This window comes from Tachypleus tridentatus, chromosome 13 (assembly GCF_004210375.1).
Source record: "Tachypleus tridentatus isolate NWPU-2018 chromosome 13, ASM421037v1, whole genome shotgun sequence".
Lineage (NCBI taxonomy): Eukaryota > Metazoa > Arthropoda > Merostomata > Xiphosura > Limulidae > Tachypleus > Tachypleus tridentatus.
In genome coordinates, this window is record NC_134837.1 from 33,590,878 (window position 1) to 33,606,831 (window position 15,954).

Here is a 15,954-nt window from a genome sequence, read left to right on the forward strand (position 1 = left end):
ACTTTGTGAAAAAAATCAAAGTTCTACCTGAGTTAACATGCTTATTACTTTAATATCAAAACTGACTGTAATTAACTTCATTAGATTATGCATCTGTGTAAATCTGTGTTAGGCATAGATTCTGTTCATCTAAAAGAGAAAACTGAGGATTTCTAGCCCTCAGTGAGTTCAAGGTGAGTGAAAACAAACAAAATATTAACCATACTGTTTTGTTTTTTCATCTGTTTACCAATGCTAAAAATTTCTTAAAATTGCTAATTATACAGAACTGATAAATAAAACTTAATACTTGTGAAATAGACAATATTTTAGTTTCTAATTTTGTGATGAAAAAGTGATAAAAGCACTTTGAAAGTATATTCAATATCCCAGTAAAAAAAAAGAAACTGTTCACTTTTCAGCAAATGTTAAACACACAAGTACAAATTAAAACACTTAACTGATTCAAAAACACTACTGAGCGACAACTTAACATGATCAATGCAACACTTGTCCTAAACTAGGAAATCTTCAAAGTAAGATATTCCTTACAGAGTTTTGACTGAGATTCTGAAGCTTTCCTTTCTCTGTGGCACAGATATGATGAATAGTTGCTAAGTCACGTGCTGGGTCTCCTGATATTGTCTCCTCAGGGTCAGGTCTTTCTGGTACATTCTATTAGAGATAAGTACAACAGCTTAAAAAAAAAAAAGAAATCACAAAACACTGAAGCATTCTTATAAACACTGACCACTCAATTCCTCAGTGTCCTAAATTTCTAACTACATTGCACCACAGGGTTAAAAGAGATAAAAAAGTACAACACCAGGTAAAGCTGAAGATGATTTACTATCATGCTTTTTTTTTTATAATTTCAAAGCTTGTTTGTTTGTTTTGGAATTTCGCACAAAGCTACTCGAGGGCTATCTGTGCTAGCCGTCCCTAATTTAGTAGTGTAAGACTAGAGGGAAGGCAGCTAGTCATCACCACCCACCGCCAACTCTTGGGCTACTCTTTTACCAACGAATAGTGGGATTGACCGTCACATTATACACCCCCACGGCTGGGAGGCGAGCATGTTTAGCGCGACGCGGGCGCGAACCCGCGACCCTCGGATTACGGGTCGCACGCCTTACGCGCTTGGCCATGCCAGGCCCAATTTCAAAGCTACACTGATAAATCACAAAAGTAGAATATTTAGGTCATTAGAAAACAAAGGTTAACATTTTTTGTATAATATCATTTCCAATTGTACAAACTGAAGTATAATTAATTAGATGAGAAGATGAAAGAGAGGAAAAAATAACGATCAGTATGATTTTTTAATGCTATAAAGTAAAATATAACTAAATTTATAACAGAAATCAATAAATTAACAGTAAAACAAACAGATTAAACTAAATATACGTTTGTACCACAAACAAAGAAAATTAATCGTTCTATTCAAAGATGTGTCGTTAAGAAATTTAATCATTCTATTTTTGTTCTTAGTCACAAGTATGTTCTAAGGGTAATTAATCATTCTATTTTTGTTCTTAGTCACAAGTATGTTCTAAGGGTAATTAATCATTCTGTTTTTGTTCGTACTTACAAATATGTTCTAAGGAAAGTCATAACTTACCTATACTGAAAATGTAGTTTTGATTGATACTTGCCTTCTCTCCCATAAATAGCTTTTCTCACTCAGTGCTGCCCTCTATATGCAAATTAGTTTTTTATGTATGTCACAAGCCTTTTATCTCCCCTCCATTGGAATTGATTCCAATGTATCTCTCATTCAAATCATCATGAAACAATCCTCTACCAATAAGAGTGCAACTCACTATCATTAAGCATATGACTTCCTCTTTTCAATTCTACCTAACTATCACTTCGAGCTTTGGTAGAAAATGGGAACACTACTGTTAAGTGGGGAGGAAAGGTAGGAGATGCAAGAGAGGTACGTATACATTACATTACCTCTACCTACATAACTAGCTTAAATCCCATACTGAATAGATCAAATTAGTGACAAAAGGAAGTTAAAGAAGCATCCTTCAAAACTGTCCAAACGATACTCCTCAAGAGGAGAAAGTCAAGTTTAAAGATCTAATATGGGAGGTCACACTACCTCTGAACCAGGTATACTCTTCACTGATCTTAGAAATGTGTTGCACACATGGGTGGAAAATGAGAGGAGCACATCCAAATGGGAAAAACTACAGCTGGACAGAGAGAGGCCCAACCATGCAATATTTATGAAACTCAGTCCCATAAATTATAAATGGATAAAAGCAATGGATGAGCCCCTAGGTGCGAAGTAGCTAGGAAGCAACAGACTGTACATGGCAAGTCAACTACATCCAAAACCTATGCTACTGGGAACACACATCCACACAGAGCTAGGATGAAGATCATATTGTCATTAAGTCAACTACAATCCAAAACCTAGCCATCTACAAAGCTGGTAAAGAGGATCATATCATCATCATGTCAGGTTCGAGAGCTTGGAGAGAATTAACCCCCCCCCCCAACCTCTTGAATAGAGGGCATTTCATAAGATAAATTAATATGTCAATTCAGGAGCCCAACAACCAGTATCAAAAGTATGCCTACATGATAGAAATCAATTCCCTCAAAAGAGAAACTGATTGGAAAAAACTCCACAGCAATAACATCTTTGGAATGCAATAAAAATATATCAAGGGATAGCATAAGAGAATGAACTGTAACAATCCACAGTACCTCCAATGTGACCTCTAACACCTAAAATGTATAACTGATGGAGGAAATAAACATCCATAAGACATGAGTGAAGACTTTGTTGAGTGGTGGAGGGAGATAGCCAAATTTGACTTCCAGTTCAAATCCCAATCAGAGGTGTGAACTGCAGGTTTGGCATCTCCCTCCACTGTTTTGTATGTTTCACAGTGGAGGTTATCACATCATCTACACTAGAAGAACACCACCACCCTTCTCTCAACTGAATGTCTTTTTAATCATCTCTACATTTTGTTTGTATTTTACAATCACATTCAGGAAAATGCCTACATGGTCCAACACCTCAGTGGCTTGGAACTGGAAAGAGGTGAGAAAGGACACTCTAACTCTACTAGAAGAAAAGTTAATTTAAACATGGTGGAGAGTCTGGAGGAACATCAACACTGAAAGTAGTACAATGAGTGAAGACAGAGGGCAGGAACAGCTGGATCACTAGTGATTGAAGATGACAAAGAAGAGAGAGAGACTGAAGAATAGGTTGTGAAGAAGTAAATTGGAGCTAGAAAAGTCACAGAAACTGCAGCTCAACCAGCCAGAAAGGAGCAATCAAAAGGACTTGACACAGAGCAGTATGGATAACCAAACTCACCCAATGAAAAAGTCTAATAAGAAAATAAACATATAGGTATTTGTTGGTCCAATCCTAACCAAAAGCATTCAAAGCCAGGGTGAGAGAATGAGAGACCAGAGACCAAAACAGAGGTTATATGTTGTTAGCAACGTGGCAAGGGGATCTATGTGAGAAGTACCCCAATGATAGAAAAGCAATGGGAAAACAGGAAGATTGGGAGACCACTACATTGGATAGGTTTTGTCTGGACAAAACAAAAAAAACGACGATCTAACATATGGAAACATAAGGATTGAGAATGTGTGCCACTCTGGTGATTGACAAAAGCAACCACTGTAGCATTGTTGGAGTGAATCATTATTAGACAATGCCTGAACAGATAGAGAAAATGAACCAAAGCCTGACATACAGCTAGGAGCTCCAATGTTGATATGATAAGACCTCTTGATTGCAGACCTTAAGGCCTCCTGTTTATCGAACCATGTCCCCTCAATCCTTGATGGGGTGCATCCAGAACAATATGTAAATCTGGATAAAGAAGAGGAAGCAGAACACCTGCCAACATGTTGGTCTTGTCCAAACCCCACTGCAGATCACAGACTAGGGTATGAGGAAGGCTAATAAGAGCCATCAAAAGATTTCATTGGTCAAGAAAAGCCCACATATGAGCATGACTGAAAGGGTTAAGGTTACCATAATAGATCACATCCCATAAAAGTGTTAGAACCTTGTGAGCAGTAAGAGTGTGACAAATTGGAAGCTCCATCAAAAGAAGTCAAAGAAAGAAGGTATGGCCTGACTGAGACGGGCATTAAAAAAAACACTCAAATAAATCAGACATGGAATTGATTGAATGAATGACTTCTCCAATTCGATTAACCAACCAACTCAAGATGCCTCCATGAGCAGCTGATGAGTGTGCCAAGTGGATTCTTCTTTGATATGAGTTAACAGTAGCCAGCCATCTATATAATAATAAAAGTGCAACCCAAGAGCATGTAGGTGTCTAGCCAAAACTCAGACCACCCAACAAAAAATATAAGAAGCCGAAGCAAGTTCAAAGGATAATGCAGGAAACTGATAAGTCACTCCACAATCAACATATCAAAGTTATAATCGTAACTGCCAAGATATCAGGATATACAAGCAAGCATTTGTGACATCTATCTTGGTCATTCACAAACCTGGAAAAAAATCCCACCTCAGGGTGAGAAATAAATCCATGGTAAAATTGGACAGACTGATGAAGTGATTGAGGCAGAACAAATCTATTACAGGTTGTCAGTCTCTGGTCTTCTTGTGTATAAAAAAGGTGTTTGATGGCCTGTTGAGAAAAAAGATCTTGTACTGCCTCTGATAGACACTGGCTAGTGATAAGATACTGAAGCAGAGGGACTGAAATGGGTACCTGAGGTAATGGAAATGGGAAAATACACTGGACAACTCCCTTTGATAAAACCTGAATAACCCACTGATCTGTGGGAACAAATCTGCACAATCTAGCTCCCACTAGACTGGAATCCACCAATACTGTTAGTGTCATGTCCATCTACATTAAGTAAAACAATAAGAAGAGAAACCCCCTGGAAGAAGAATGGGTTAGGGCTGAGAAGGACTAGGATGGGAAACAGAAATAGGAGCTTGTCTGGTTCTGACTGTAACAACAGAGCAACCAAAGATGAAAGGCCAGAGTGGTAATGCATAGATTACACACGATTTCAAAGTCTCAGATACAAGGTCAAAAACTTACCATGAAAGGAAATGGGTTGTGCAAGTTCCTAAGATAAGTGGTAGCAAATGAACCTGGAACAAGGCCACATCTCAAAAACAACAGATAAACCATATCATGTATAAAGCAAGAGCCAAAGATGACAAACAATCCAACGTGGAGGTAACAAGAGAGAATTTGACCCTCGGAAAACCCTCAAGATCTCTGTGTACTCCCTTGGAAAGGAGAAAGGTGGTAGATATATACCATAAAAGTGAAGTAAGGGTGAGACAAAGGCTTAAACTGGGCATGAGTTAAATGCACAGGAAAAACCAGAGACCACTCCTTAAACAAGTAAAACAGACCCCAAATGCTGAGGGTCTATAAATTGACAGTCAGCTTGATGATAAGCCAAAACAAATTGATGGTAAAACTAAATAAGGAGAGGACAAACTATCACATAACAAACAAGGATGGAGATCATAGAAAATTGGAAAATTGATAAAATATCACATACCTGAGAACTGTGTCTATAAATTCCAAATTAGACCTAGCTGATTCTACAAGTGGGGCATAGGAAAACATGATAAAATCTGATGGTAAGTAAAAGCCTATCAAAATCTTCCTCAGCCCAAACAGGTTTGGATTATTCAGGAGGAAGTAGGGAAAATTAAGGATAAAGTGGATAACCCACATAACAATCAAGTACTTCATCAAAAATTGCAGATACATTCAACTACAGGTCATCCCTTCTTGCAGCTTGTAGAAAAGTTGCTTGTACAAGGTGTAATCCCCAGAGTGGTAACATTAATCAATTCAAATTATGATACAAACAAAAATGTTTAATAGATAAATGTAAATGTGCAAGAAAAAATTTTTTTAAATTAAAAAATGAATTAAAAAAAAAGGCATCAGCAGTATAACAATAAATAATTGATAAAGAAATCCACCTCGGAAATACAATTGTTAATTTTACAAATGTATAGCACACAAAAAACATAAAATGTCTGAACACAAACACTGCCAAATAAGAAGTGATAGTTAGATAATCAGTGATGATGAGAAAACCCACTTGTAGAGAAAAATATATAAAACAGCTGGTTTGGGTTGAGGAAATCTTTCTATGCAGAGAAGCAAACAACATTTCGACCTTCTTTGGTCATCATCAGGTTCACAAAGAAAGAAAGAGGTAACTGACCGATAGCTGACCACATGTTTGAAGTGGGTTGTGTAACTGAGTGTAGGAATGTAGATGGCGTGCTTAGATGTTTGATTATATTTATTAATATAGGTATAAAGGCGTTCCTTTGTATTGGTATATTTTGGGCTTGAGTTGTTGTATAAGTAAGGCTTCTTTAATTTTGCATTTGTTTATGTTTGTTTCTTTATTTAGTATTTGGATGTTTTCTATGGTTATGTTGTGTTTATTTGATTTGCAGTGTTCGAAAACGTGTAAAGGTGACTTTTCTTGTTCTTTGAATCTGGTTTCCATTTTTCTACTTGTTTCTCCAATATAGAAGTCGTAGCAGTTATCACATTGTATTTTATAAATAATGTTGGTGTGGTGTTTGTCGGTGTAGTTTTCACATAGTATAGACCTTAGTTTTGTGCATGGTTTTTCAATAAATTTGGTATTAACTGGAATGTCATATTTTGTTACTAGTTTTTGCCAAATGTTGGTTATTTTTCTGCTGAAGTCGGGAATATATGGCATGCAGCAGTATATGGTTTTGTGATTTTTTAATTCGTGGGGTATATTTACTTTTGTTAGTTGATTTTGCTTTTTGTCTAGGTGTGTGCGTATAATGTTTTCTACGGTTTATGGAAGAAAGATATTGGTGTTGATGAAGTATTGCTTTATTTTGTCTAATTCATCGTTTATTTTATCTGGTGAGCATATTTTTATGACTGTGTTTATTTGGTTTCTTAGTATGTTAAGTTTTTGTTTTGTTTTATGTGCTGAGTCCCAAGGAATGTATCGTCCAGTGTGGGTGATTTTTCAGTGGATTTCTGTTTTGAATTGTGTGTCGGTTCTTGTAATTTTGAGGTTAAGAAATGATATTTGATTGCTTTCTTCCTGTTCACATGTGAAGTTAATGTTGGGATGTATAGAGTTAATGTGATTGAAAAAAATTAAGTGTGTGTTCTGTAGATGTGAATCCCACAATCGTGTCGTCTACATATCTGTACCAGTATAGTGGTGGATGTAATGCTGTGTTAATTGTGTTAATTGCTTGTGTTTCAACTTGTGTCATAAAAATATTAGCTAGAACTAGTGATACTGGGTTGCCCATGTTTAGGCCATTTGTTTGTATATAGTTGTGGTTGTTGAACATGAAGTTTGTCTTCATCGTGGTGAATTCTATGAGGGTTGCTAATTGGTTGCTGGATAGTTAGATAGAATTAAATAGATGAAGTTACATGCATACTGAGGGTGCACTGCATTCTTATTAATGAAGAATTGTTGCACAGAGATGCACTGGAATAAATCAATTCCAATGAAGGAGAGGTAAAAGGCTTGTGGCATATGAAAGAAATGTTTCTGCATATAGAGGGAAACAATGAATGAGAATAGCTATTTATGTGAGCTTACTCACCGATATGTCATCAAGGAACTTGATCATTCTGTTTTTGTTCTTCAAAATGAAAGGGTTAATAACTTCCATCCAAGGCTCCTGTCCCAAAAAATTAAATCATATTTAAAAGGAAAAAAAAAATTCATGAAATAACATTCAGCAATAACCTTATTACAAAATGTGTACAAGGGTTTAAAAGTTAAGAGTTTATTACTGAAGAAAGAAAATAAACTTGTTTTCCTTTTTTATTTCAAATTATTGCTAAATGATGATGAAATTATCTCTTGTAATAATAATTTTACACAAATAAAAAATGGAGGAGTACAATAATTTTGAAACAATTCTACTTCCTCTAGTCATATTATTCAAACAATGAAATCAAAGTTTCTACTTTTAATATTAGTAATAACATCTTTTTTTTTCAAATTTACAATGCTACTAACAGATTTCGTAAGTCAAATTTCAGAATGTTATGTAAAAAGTTGCAACACTGTGTAACAAATATACATTAAAAAAGACATTCACATCACATCTCATGGATAGGATACTACTACTTTCAAGTAAATATTTATAAAAACTCTTTTCAAATTTTATTAACGATCTACATACCTTAGCACCAAATTCTACAAGGTTGGCTAAGTTCTGTAGACACTTGGCAACCAGTATAAGACTACGTGCAGCTGTCTCTGAAGGAGTATCTTAACAGAAGGAAAATTAAAAAGTTATAAGAGAATATGTTGAAAATGATCAGTTTATGTACAGGTAAAATCAATTAAATGAATAAAATGTAGTGTTTATTGGTACCTAACTGAAGCATTTTTATATTGAGACTATGTTTAATACTTCAATATTCATAAGAGGTCATGCTGTATACCAACACATGTTAACAGCCTCTGTAAATGTTTCAACTGTGCACTAAAAATGATCCGTTTCATTTTAACTAACTGATTTTGAAACTAATATATTTCCAATTATATACTGGAATAGTAAATAATCATACACATATCCAAAAATACTTTTCTCTGCAAGTACAAACATTACACTTTTATTAAATAAATTTAACTAACCCACAGCAAAAATATGACACCTCCAAAATACAAGTTAATACAAAATCTCAAAAAAGCTTCTCAAATGTTTGCCAAGCAAAACTACTTCGATGTTTTTTTGTTATTTATTTTACAGAAATCTTTCTACTCCTTTATTTATAGATGAATAAACAAAACCAAATCTAAAGAAACTTGTTTATCACACTTAGAGATGCAAATCCATACACTCACTGGATGTTACTCTTTGTTAGTGACCTAAATGAGGAAACTTCAAAACTACAGTTCTCAGCTGATCACTGTACTAGATTTGTAGTTCAATGTAAGCAAATATGTTTTATATCAAAATAAGAAATAAAAAATACTCTGAATAACATAAATAATTTTATTTAATTACATGTTTTGTCCTTCTCAAGGTTTTATTTTATTTTCTGGAGGTTCACAAAACTGGTATGAACACAACAGACCAGGGTGAATCTCTTGATATTCAAAATTGTTCTTTGCACTTATGAATATAAACACAGCATACAATATGTAAAAAGTGTGTTAACTACACTCACACTAATTGAGTAAAACCACCTACCATTAATTAAGTTGAACTGTCTTGGGTTCAGAATGGCTGGACAGAGCAATCGTAGGAAAACAAAACAACTGAAAATGGCAGAATCATCCACAATTAAATAAAAGAAATCACAAATATCCATGGAAACAGAACTGAGTAACCATTAAATAAAAAACCCACAAATAACTACATAAAGTATTTACAAAATATACAAAACTAATGTAACATATCTATTGAAAGTAGAATCAATCAACATAATACTTCTTGCATTATAATTACAAGTAGAGAATAACAAAAGTACATTTTAACTTTATAAATCAAAATAAAGCCTTCACAATATCATTTGATATGTCTATATGTAACAGTGGCATGCAAAACACTACCAGCCTAAAATGTTTAAAATATTATTTGTTTTGGATATTGGATATTCAGTGATACAAGGGCTATTTGCACTAACTCTCCCTAATTTTCAACTGACAGAATAGAAGGAAGGCAACCAGCCAACAGCATTCACCACTAACTCTTAGGTTAATTTTGTTAAAGAGTGAGATTTCACCACCACTCTCTTTGCATATCCACAGCCCAATGTGCAGTTTTGTTTTACTGGGAAATGAACCATGGACCATCAGATTCCCACAATGGCATACTAAGTACTAGGCCACATCTGGCCCATTCTTGTAAAGAGAAGTGTAATAAATATAATTACTAATACTTCAGTAATTAAATGTTAAATCTGAAAATTAATCATATTTGTACAACAACTGATATATTTAACACCATTCAGAAAAATCCTACCTTACAACACGGGTTTTAACCAATGGATCATTCGGCCATTTGGCCATTACACTTTTCTGTAAACAGCTGCAAATATATCGGAGTGTCCTAGTATTCAAAAAATAAAACATTACTTAAACTGTTATGTTCTGAGTTTACTAGTGCCTAAAAAAAACACAAGAGATATATTCTGAAGTTTCTTGTGTTCAAAAAGTAAAACTATGGTTATATAACCAGAAGTAAATCATAAGGTACACAATGTAATACAGCTAGCAAAATTACAATGATGATGAAAACAAGTACAATTAAAAACAATGATAATAAAAGTTCATTTATTCCAAATAACACACAAAATGCAAGGTAAGAAAAACATTTGAATGCCTCAGTATCACAGCATTAGAAAAAAAATTATGTCTTTTTGTGAAAACGATGACAAGTTATTCACAAAAAATAAGGCTTTATTGGACTTTACAAGTAAACTTCTAGAAGCTTTTAAATAGCCAAAGGAACTATTCTTTATACAATTAAACTACAATTTAAATTCGCTTTCTCACCTAAACTTAAGCTTAGTTTTACTTTCTGCAAAAAAAATATTTTTTTATTGATAAACAGTAACGTTCTGTGAATCACAATTTCAAAATATTATTTAAGAAAACAGATAGAAAATGGTCGCCTACTTTGGACAAGAATCCACTGCAGCAAAGATGGATTCAATGATTTCATCTAAGAGACTTAATAAATGTTCAGCATTTGTGCATGCTTCAGATGGACTTTCTAGCTTGCTGGGATTCAGCTGTGAAGCAAGAATTCATTAATTTTAATACATTTTGATGGCAGCTTTGTGATGCTTTTCGTAAGTTACTATATGCTTAATCAAAACAAAGCCTACCATTACATTTTATATAAAAAATTCACAGAGTTTTTAAAAGGGTAAAATGTCATTTTGATTCAAGCAAAATTAATTAGCTGTTAAACACCAATAATAATAATAACACAAAAGTTTTAAAGCACATTATTGTCACCATTTATATTTTATATGAACAATTTTCACAATGTGAACAATTTATTTAAATCACAAAGATACCTTCTACATTAGAGTAAAAACATACTGATAAATGTATATTTTTAAAGAATAATTTTGTGCTCTTAAATAAACTACCATCCATCATGTTTGGAATTTGATCTCTGTTTAATACTTAATTTTCCTTTATTATTAGAATTTTAGTGTTAAAAGTTTTTGTTTATTAACAATGCCCTCATGTTCTCCTTCAACTAAACTTATTGCACTTTAACTACTTCTACTACTGAAACTCACATTGTATTAAATCCTTACATCACTCATTTCTGAAGTTAAACGTTTTTCTCTTGCTTCTATTTCTTAATGCATTTACTTATTTATTTCTCAACTTCTGTTCATTAATTTTAGTTGCTTTCCCACTTTCATTCTTAATTTATGTTCTTTACTTGGCTTTCCACAACTCCATTACCAACTTGTATTCATTAATTGGTTTCTCCTAGTTTCTTCTAACCTGTATTTTTCCACTTTGTTTTCCACAACTAAAACTTTTTTGTTACACATTTTTTCCTACAACTATTTAAAATTTAATTGTTACTAAATTTGATTTTCCTGTTACTAAATTAGGTTCTAAAATACTAATAATTATAAATGTTAATTCACTTGTACATTTTCTATTGCATTCTGTTGTACTCATGTTCAACATGTTTTTGTACTCTCGAGATCATCTTCAAGTCTAATTTTGGTAGTTTATTTGATTGCATGATTTACAATTATGATCAACCAACATAAATATCAATTCTCAAACTGCAACTTTATTCTGGTCACTATTAGTAGGTTTACGTACTGCATCATACTAAACAATTCTATATCTATTCCTGTTGCAATGCAAAGTGTAAATAATTGACAAAAACAAGGAAAGATTATGAATTAACTCATTTTCTACTGAAAACAGATACAGGTCTCTGGTAATAATTAACAGGATTAACTGAAACAATAATGTTTTTGTTTTTCGTGTAAGACTCACTTTAGTAAGGACTCTGTAACTAACAAGTCCATGGGACCATGAAACATTTAGTGCATAAATAGTTTAGACAAAAAAATGTTTAAAAAGCTGACAGGTGGATCTAACTCAGAAAATCTAGGGTAAACTGACCTTTTAACTCACACCAAACAACTGCTTTCTTTCCTCTTCCCTTGTTTACTTCCATACTTAATTTAATATTTTACTTTCTATACTAATTTCTGTTATAGTTTAGTTTTTTGTGAATGACTTAACTTCCAAACTTACTTCACATGACTGTCTACTCTCCATCACTTTTTGAATAGATTCCTGAAGGGCCTGCTGTAAGAAGTGGTGTGCAGTGGACCTCATGTACTGATCCATCAATGTGGTTGTTAGTGATGCAACCCGAAACAATGTTGAAGTCTCATCTGCTCATTATCACGGTTAAAACAGGTAAAAAAGTACAATAAATAGTGTCAAAATATCTTTTAAAAAAACTAAAAAAAGAAATTACATCTACCCTTCTCTAACTTCCACTGATACAAGGCCAGATCAAATGTTACATAACCTGTTATTACTTTAATAATAATAATACTATAGTTCAAATCTTTCATTTCAAAATACCACAACAATAAAAAATATATTATCTATAATACAAAGTAATTAAAAATCTAACTAAACATATGTTACTGACACCAAATTTCATATTTTCCTTTGTAGAAATTGCTACTTTTTCACAAAGAATTTTATGTATGACTTATTTATGACTTTTTCTGCAATACGGTGATTGTCTACATTAAATTATTTATTCATCAACATTTTCACAGTAGAAATAAAATACCAAACAATATTCAATATTTATTACAATAACTCACATTTAAACAGGTAACAGGTGGAGAAAACAATGTTTTGAGTCTGCCAGTATTTGTAAACGAATGCTCCCCTGTCAACATCCATTCTTCCCAACAATTTTTATTTACAGAATTTTTAGCACTTGTTTATTCTTAGTACTTACTTAAGAAGTTCATTAAAACTGGTCATTATCTATCCCACAAGAATTAAGTTTGCACTACTATAAAAACTGACAATTCTCCATTCAAAAAACAAAGTCATAATATAACATGTCACTTGATATATGAACACCTTGGCTTTCTAATGTTTAAAGATAATATAGAAATAAACATAAGAAAAATCTACTAGAACATCCTGAAAGAGAGAATGTGGCAGGTTGGTGTGGCAAGATTTTCTGTTAGGTGTTCTGTAACCCCAAAAAATTATAGTTTGTCTGAGCAGTGACACATTTTATCCAGGTACATTTATTTCTCTTCTCTGTATTATCCACCACCTATCCATTAAGTATGAAATTAAATGTAAATATTGCTTTTGTTTTATATGATAGTAAGTTATTTCTTTTCAGATGTATTTCAAAGATAAGGGTAACTCACATATTTGAAGTTTCTCTTTAATCTATGCACCACAAAACTACATGCTCGTACATAATGCTAACATGATACAGCCAGTATCTTCACCATGTTACAAATAAGGATGATCAAACTTAGGAAAGGGTGCACACATAAACAAATTGTAAAGGTTCTTTATTTTATTTATGCAAACCAACAAAAACATTAATTATAACAATGTATGCATAAAAAAATAATAAAAAGACATCATAGAGCAGTGGGATGAGCTTTTTAAGTTTGCAGAGGCACGACTTGTTTGTATGTACAAACACTAAATAAAATTCCTAAAAATCAGTCCTGCAACTAATATAAAGGTGCAACTTATAATAAGAAAAATAAAGTGACTACAAATAATAATCTTAATACCAAAATATTCAGAAAGCTGTAACAATATAACAGCTTATTTGTCCAAAGTCTGCAGACCCAAATGTGAGAGCCATCAAAACCAAGGCCCTACAAAGGCCACCTCCTATAACAATCAAACTCCTAATGTATTGAAGCCAACAGTTCTTCAGTTGAGTACCATCACCTGAAGCCTGAATAACTGTGCTGAAAGTAAATGATAACATTTCAAAGTGGAAACACAAGTTTTGGTGTGAAGAATATATAAAAGTACATTATCACTTCAAATAGGTATGGTGAAACAGAATACATAAAAGTACATTATCACTTCAAAAGGTATGGTGAAACAGAATATATAAAAGTACATTATCACTTCAAACAGGTATGGTGAAACAGAATATATAAAAGTACACTATCACTTCAAACAGGTATGGTGAAACAGAATATATCTCCATTTCATATGGAATTTAAAAATAAATACTGTCCAACAGCACAAACAAAAAGCATCTTAGTGATAGCACTTCCAAAGAAAAGATAATTCAACATAATCAAACACAAGAATTCCCATACATCAGGAAGGTGTGTTGCACTCCTTGTGATGGAGGACATTCCCAAAATGATTTGTGTGTGAGACACAGTGCAACCACATTGATCTTGAGGTACATGGAAGCTCAAAACTATGGCAGGAAAAACACATTTTGCACATAGAAGACAGCACTAAATGAGAATGGCTATTTATGTGAGTGGAGGTAATGTATCACATCAGAAATTAACTACATTTGCATGTATGAAATATTATCAAAGGCTTACTGTAAAGGTTATTTCTCATGTCATTTTGTGGATTTTAAATAAGCATGTGGAGTGTATGGCAATACTGCTTGAGCCATTTGTTGTTGTAGAAATAGTTCATTCTTAGTTTAGGATTTTATTGTATTAATTTTGTTTAACAATATTAAATACATCTAGATACATGCTAAAGCAAACAGATAATTTTTAGATATAACCAAAGGATGTTTCCAGGCATGAAAATGTTAATTTGGAAGAAATCTTGGTTATTACTGAAGTGCAAAAGTTTTAATATATTTTATTTATTTAAGACACTTAATGTCACAGGGAAATTCTGTTAAATTTTGTTTCATTAATTTTATTCATTAATTTTATCCATAAGATTACTGACCTTCATGCTCTATCTCTCTGTCATTCATTGTCTTAAGTAACACTGCTTCTTTTTTTTCAAACCTGAAAACTCGCAGAATTGCTGTAGCTAAAGGTGTTCTGTCACGATGACATATATCAGCTAAAACACTGATAATCTCTAGGTCTTCCTCAAGAAGCAACTACAAAGAACATACACAAATATAGTCGATCAACTCTACACAATGTGGCATAAAAAAGTTATGTAAATATAAAAGTTACAGAACTTGACTGAGATTCTAGCTAAGGATCTTAAATGTTACTAAATGTGGTATCACTTCCCTAAATTAAAAAAAAGTTTTAACGGAAAAATATATACACGTAGAGATTTTGTGCAAATTAGTATATATCAGGTCATTCCATAAGTAATGTCTTAAAAGTTAATACAGAAAGTGCATCATCATTTCTGTCTTTGTAGAAGACTTTAATGACTAAAACACGTAGTAGGATGTGCATAAAAATGTTCAGACAAATAAAAGAAACTAATCTAACTCTACTTTTTAAGATTATTAATCAAACAAACCCTTATGAAGATGGGTGTGTCTGAGGAGCACATTAGGCATATAATGCTTTATGAGTTTTAAAAAGATAATAGTGCAGCAGAAACTACACAAAACATTCAAGGTGTTTATGGTGCAGAGTCTCTCAATGAAAGAATATGTTGAAGGTGGTTTCAGAAGTTCAGATCAGATGACAACAGCTTAAGTGATGTGCCGAGTTCAGGTCGTCCTATTGAGTTTAATGGTGACTTGCTGCTGGCTGCACTTGATGAATATTGTGCTCTAACAGTTGAAGAACTAATATAGAGGCTTAATTCAACCCATTCAACAGTTCACCATCATCTAAATATCTGCACTTCTCTGCACTCTCGTGAACGTAACTCACCTTTTTTGGACAGGTTAATGACTGGAGATGAAAAATGGATATTTTATAAAAATGTTAAGCACTGCAGACAATGAATCAG

The 15,954-nt window shown here is 33.1% G+C and overlaps 1 protein-coding gene across 2 annotated transcripts in view; it reads right to left on the minus strand.

Annotated features, from left to right (window-relative positions):
• Positions 1 to 15,954, minus strand: part of LOC143237168 (ras GTPase-activating protein 1-like) — an 82,091-nt gene that overhangs the window by 17,783 nt on the left and 48,354 nt on the right. For both annotated transcript variants that reach the window (XR_013019900.1, XM_076476132.1), the window contains exons 16-23: positions 14,974 to 15,133; positions 12,280 to 12,422; positions 10,651 to 10,766; positions 9,995 to 10,081; positions 9,221 to 9,288; positions 8,204 to 8,292; positions 7,616 to 7,693; positions 532 to 654 (exon numbers count right to left, since the gene is read on the minus strand). Coding sequence is in view for 1 of the 2 variants with exons in the window: in XM_076476132.1 (XP_076332247.1) it covers positions 532 to 654; positions 7,616 to 7,693; positions 8,204 to 8,292; positions 9,221 to 9,288; positions 9,995 to 10,081; positions 10,651 to 10,766; positions 12,280 to 12,422; positions 14,974 to 15,133 (864 nt within the window). In the remaining variant the exon portion in view is untranslated. The remainder of the gene's footprint in view (positions 1 to 531; positions 655 to 7,615; positions 7,694 to 8,203; positions 8,293 to 9,220; positions 9,289 to 9,994; positions 10,082 to 10,650; positions 10,767 to 12,279; positions 12,423 to 14,973; positions 15,134 to 15,954) is intronic.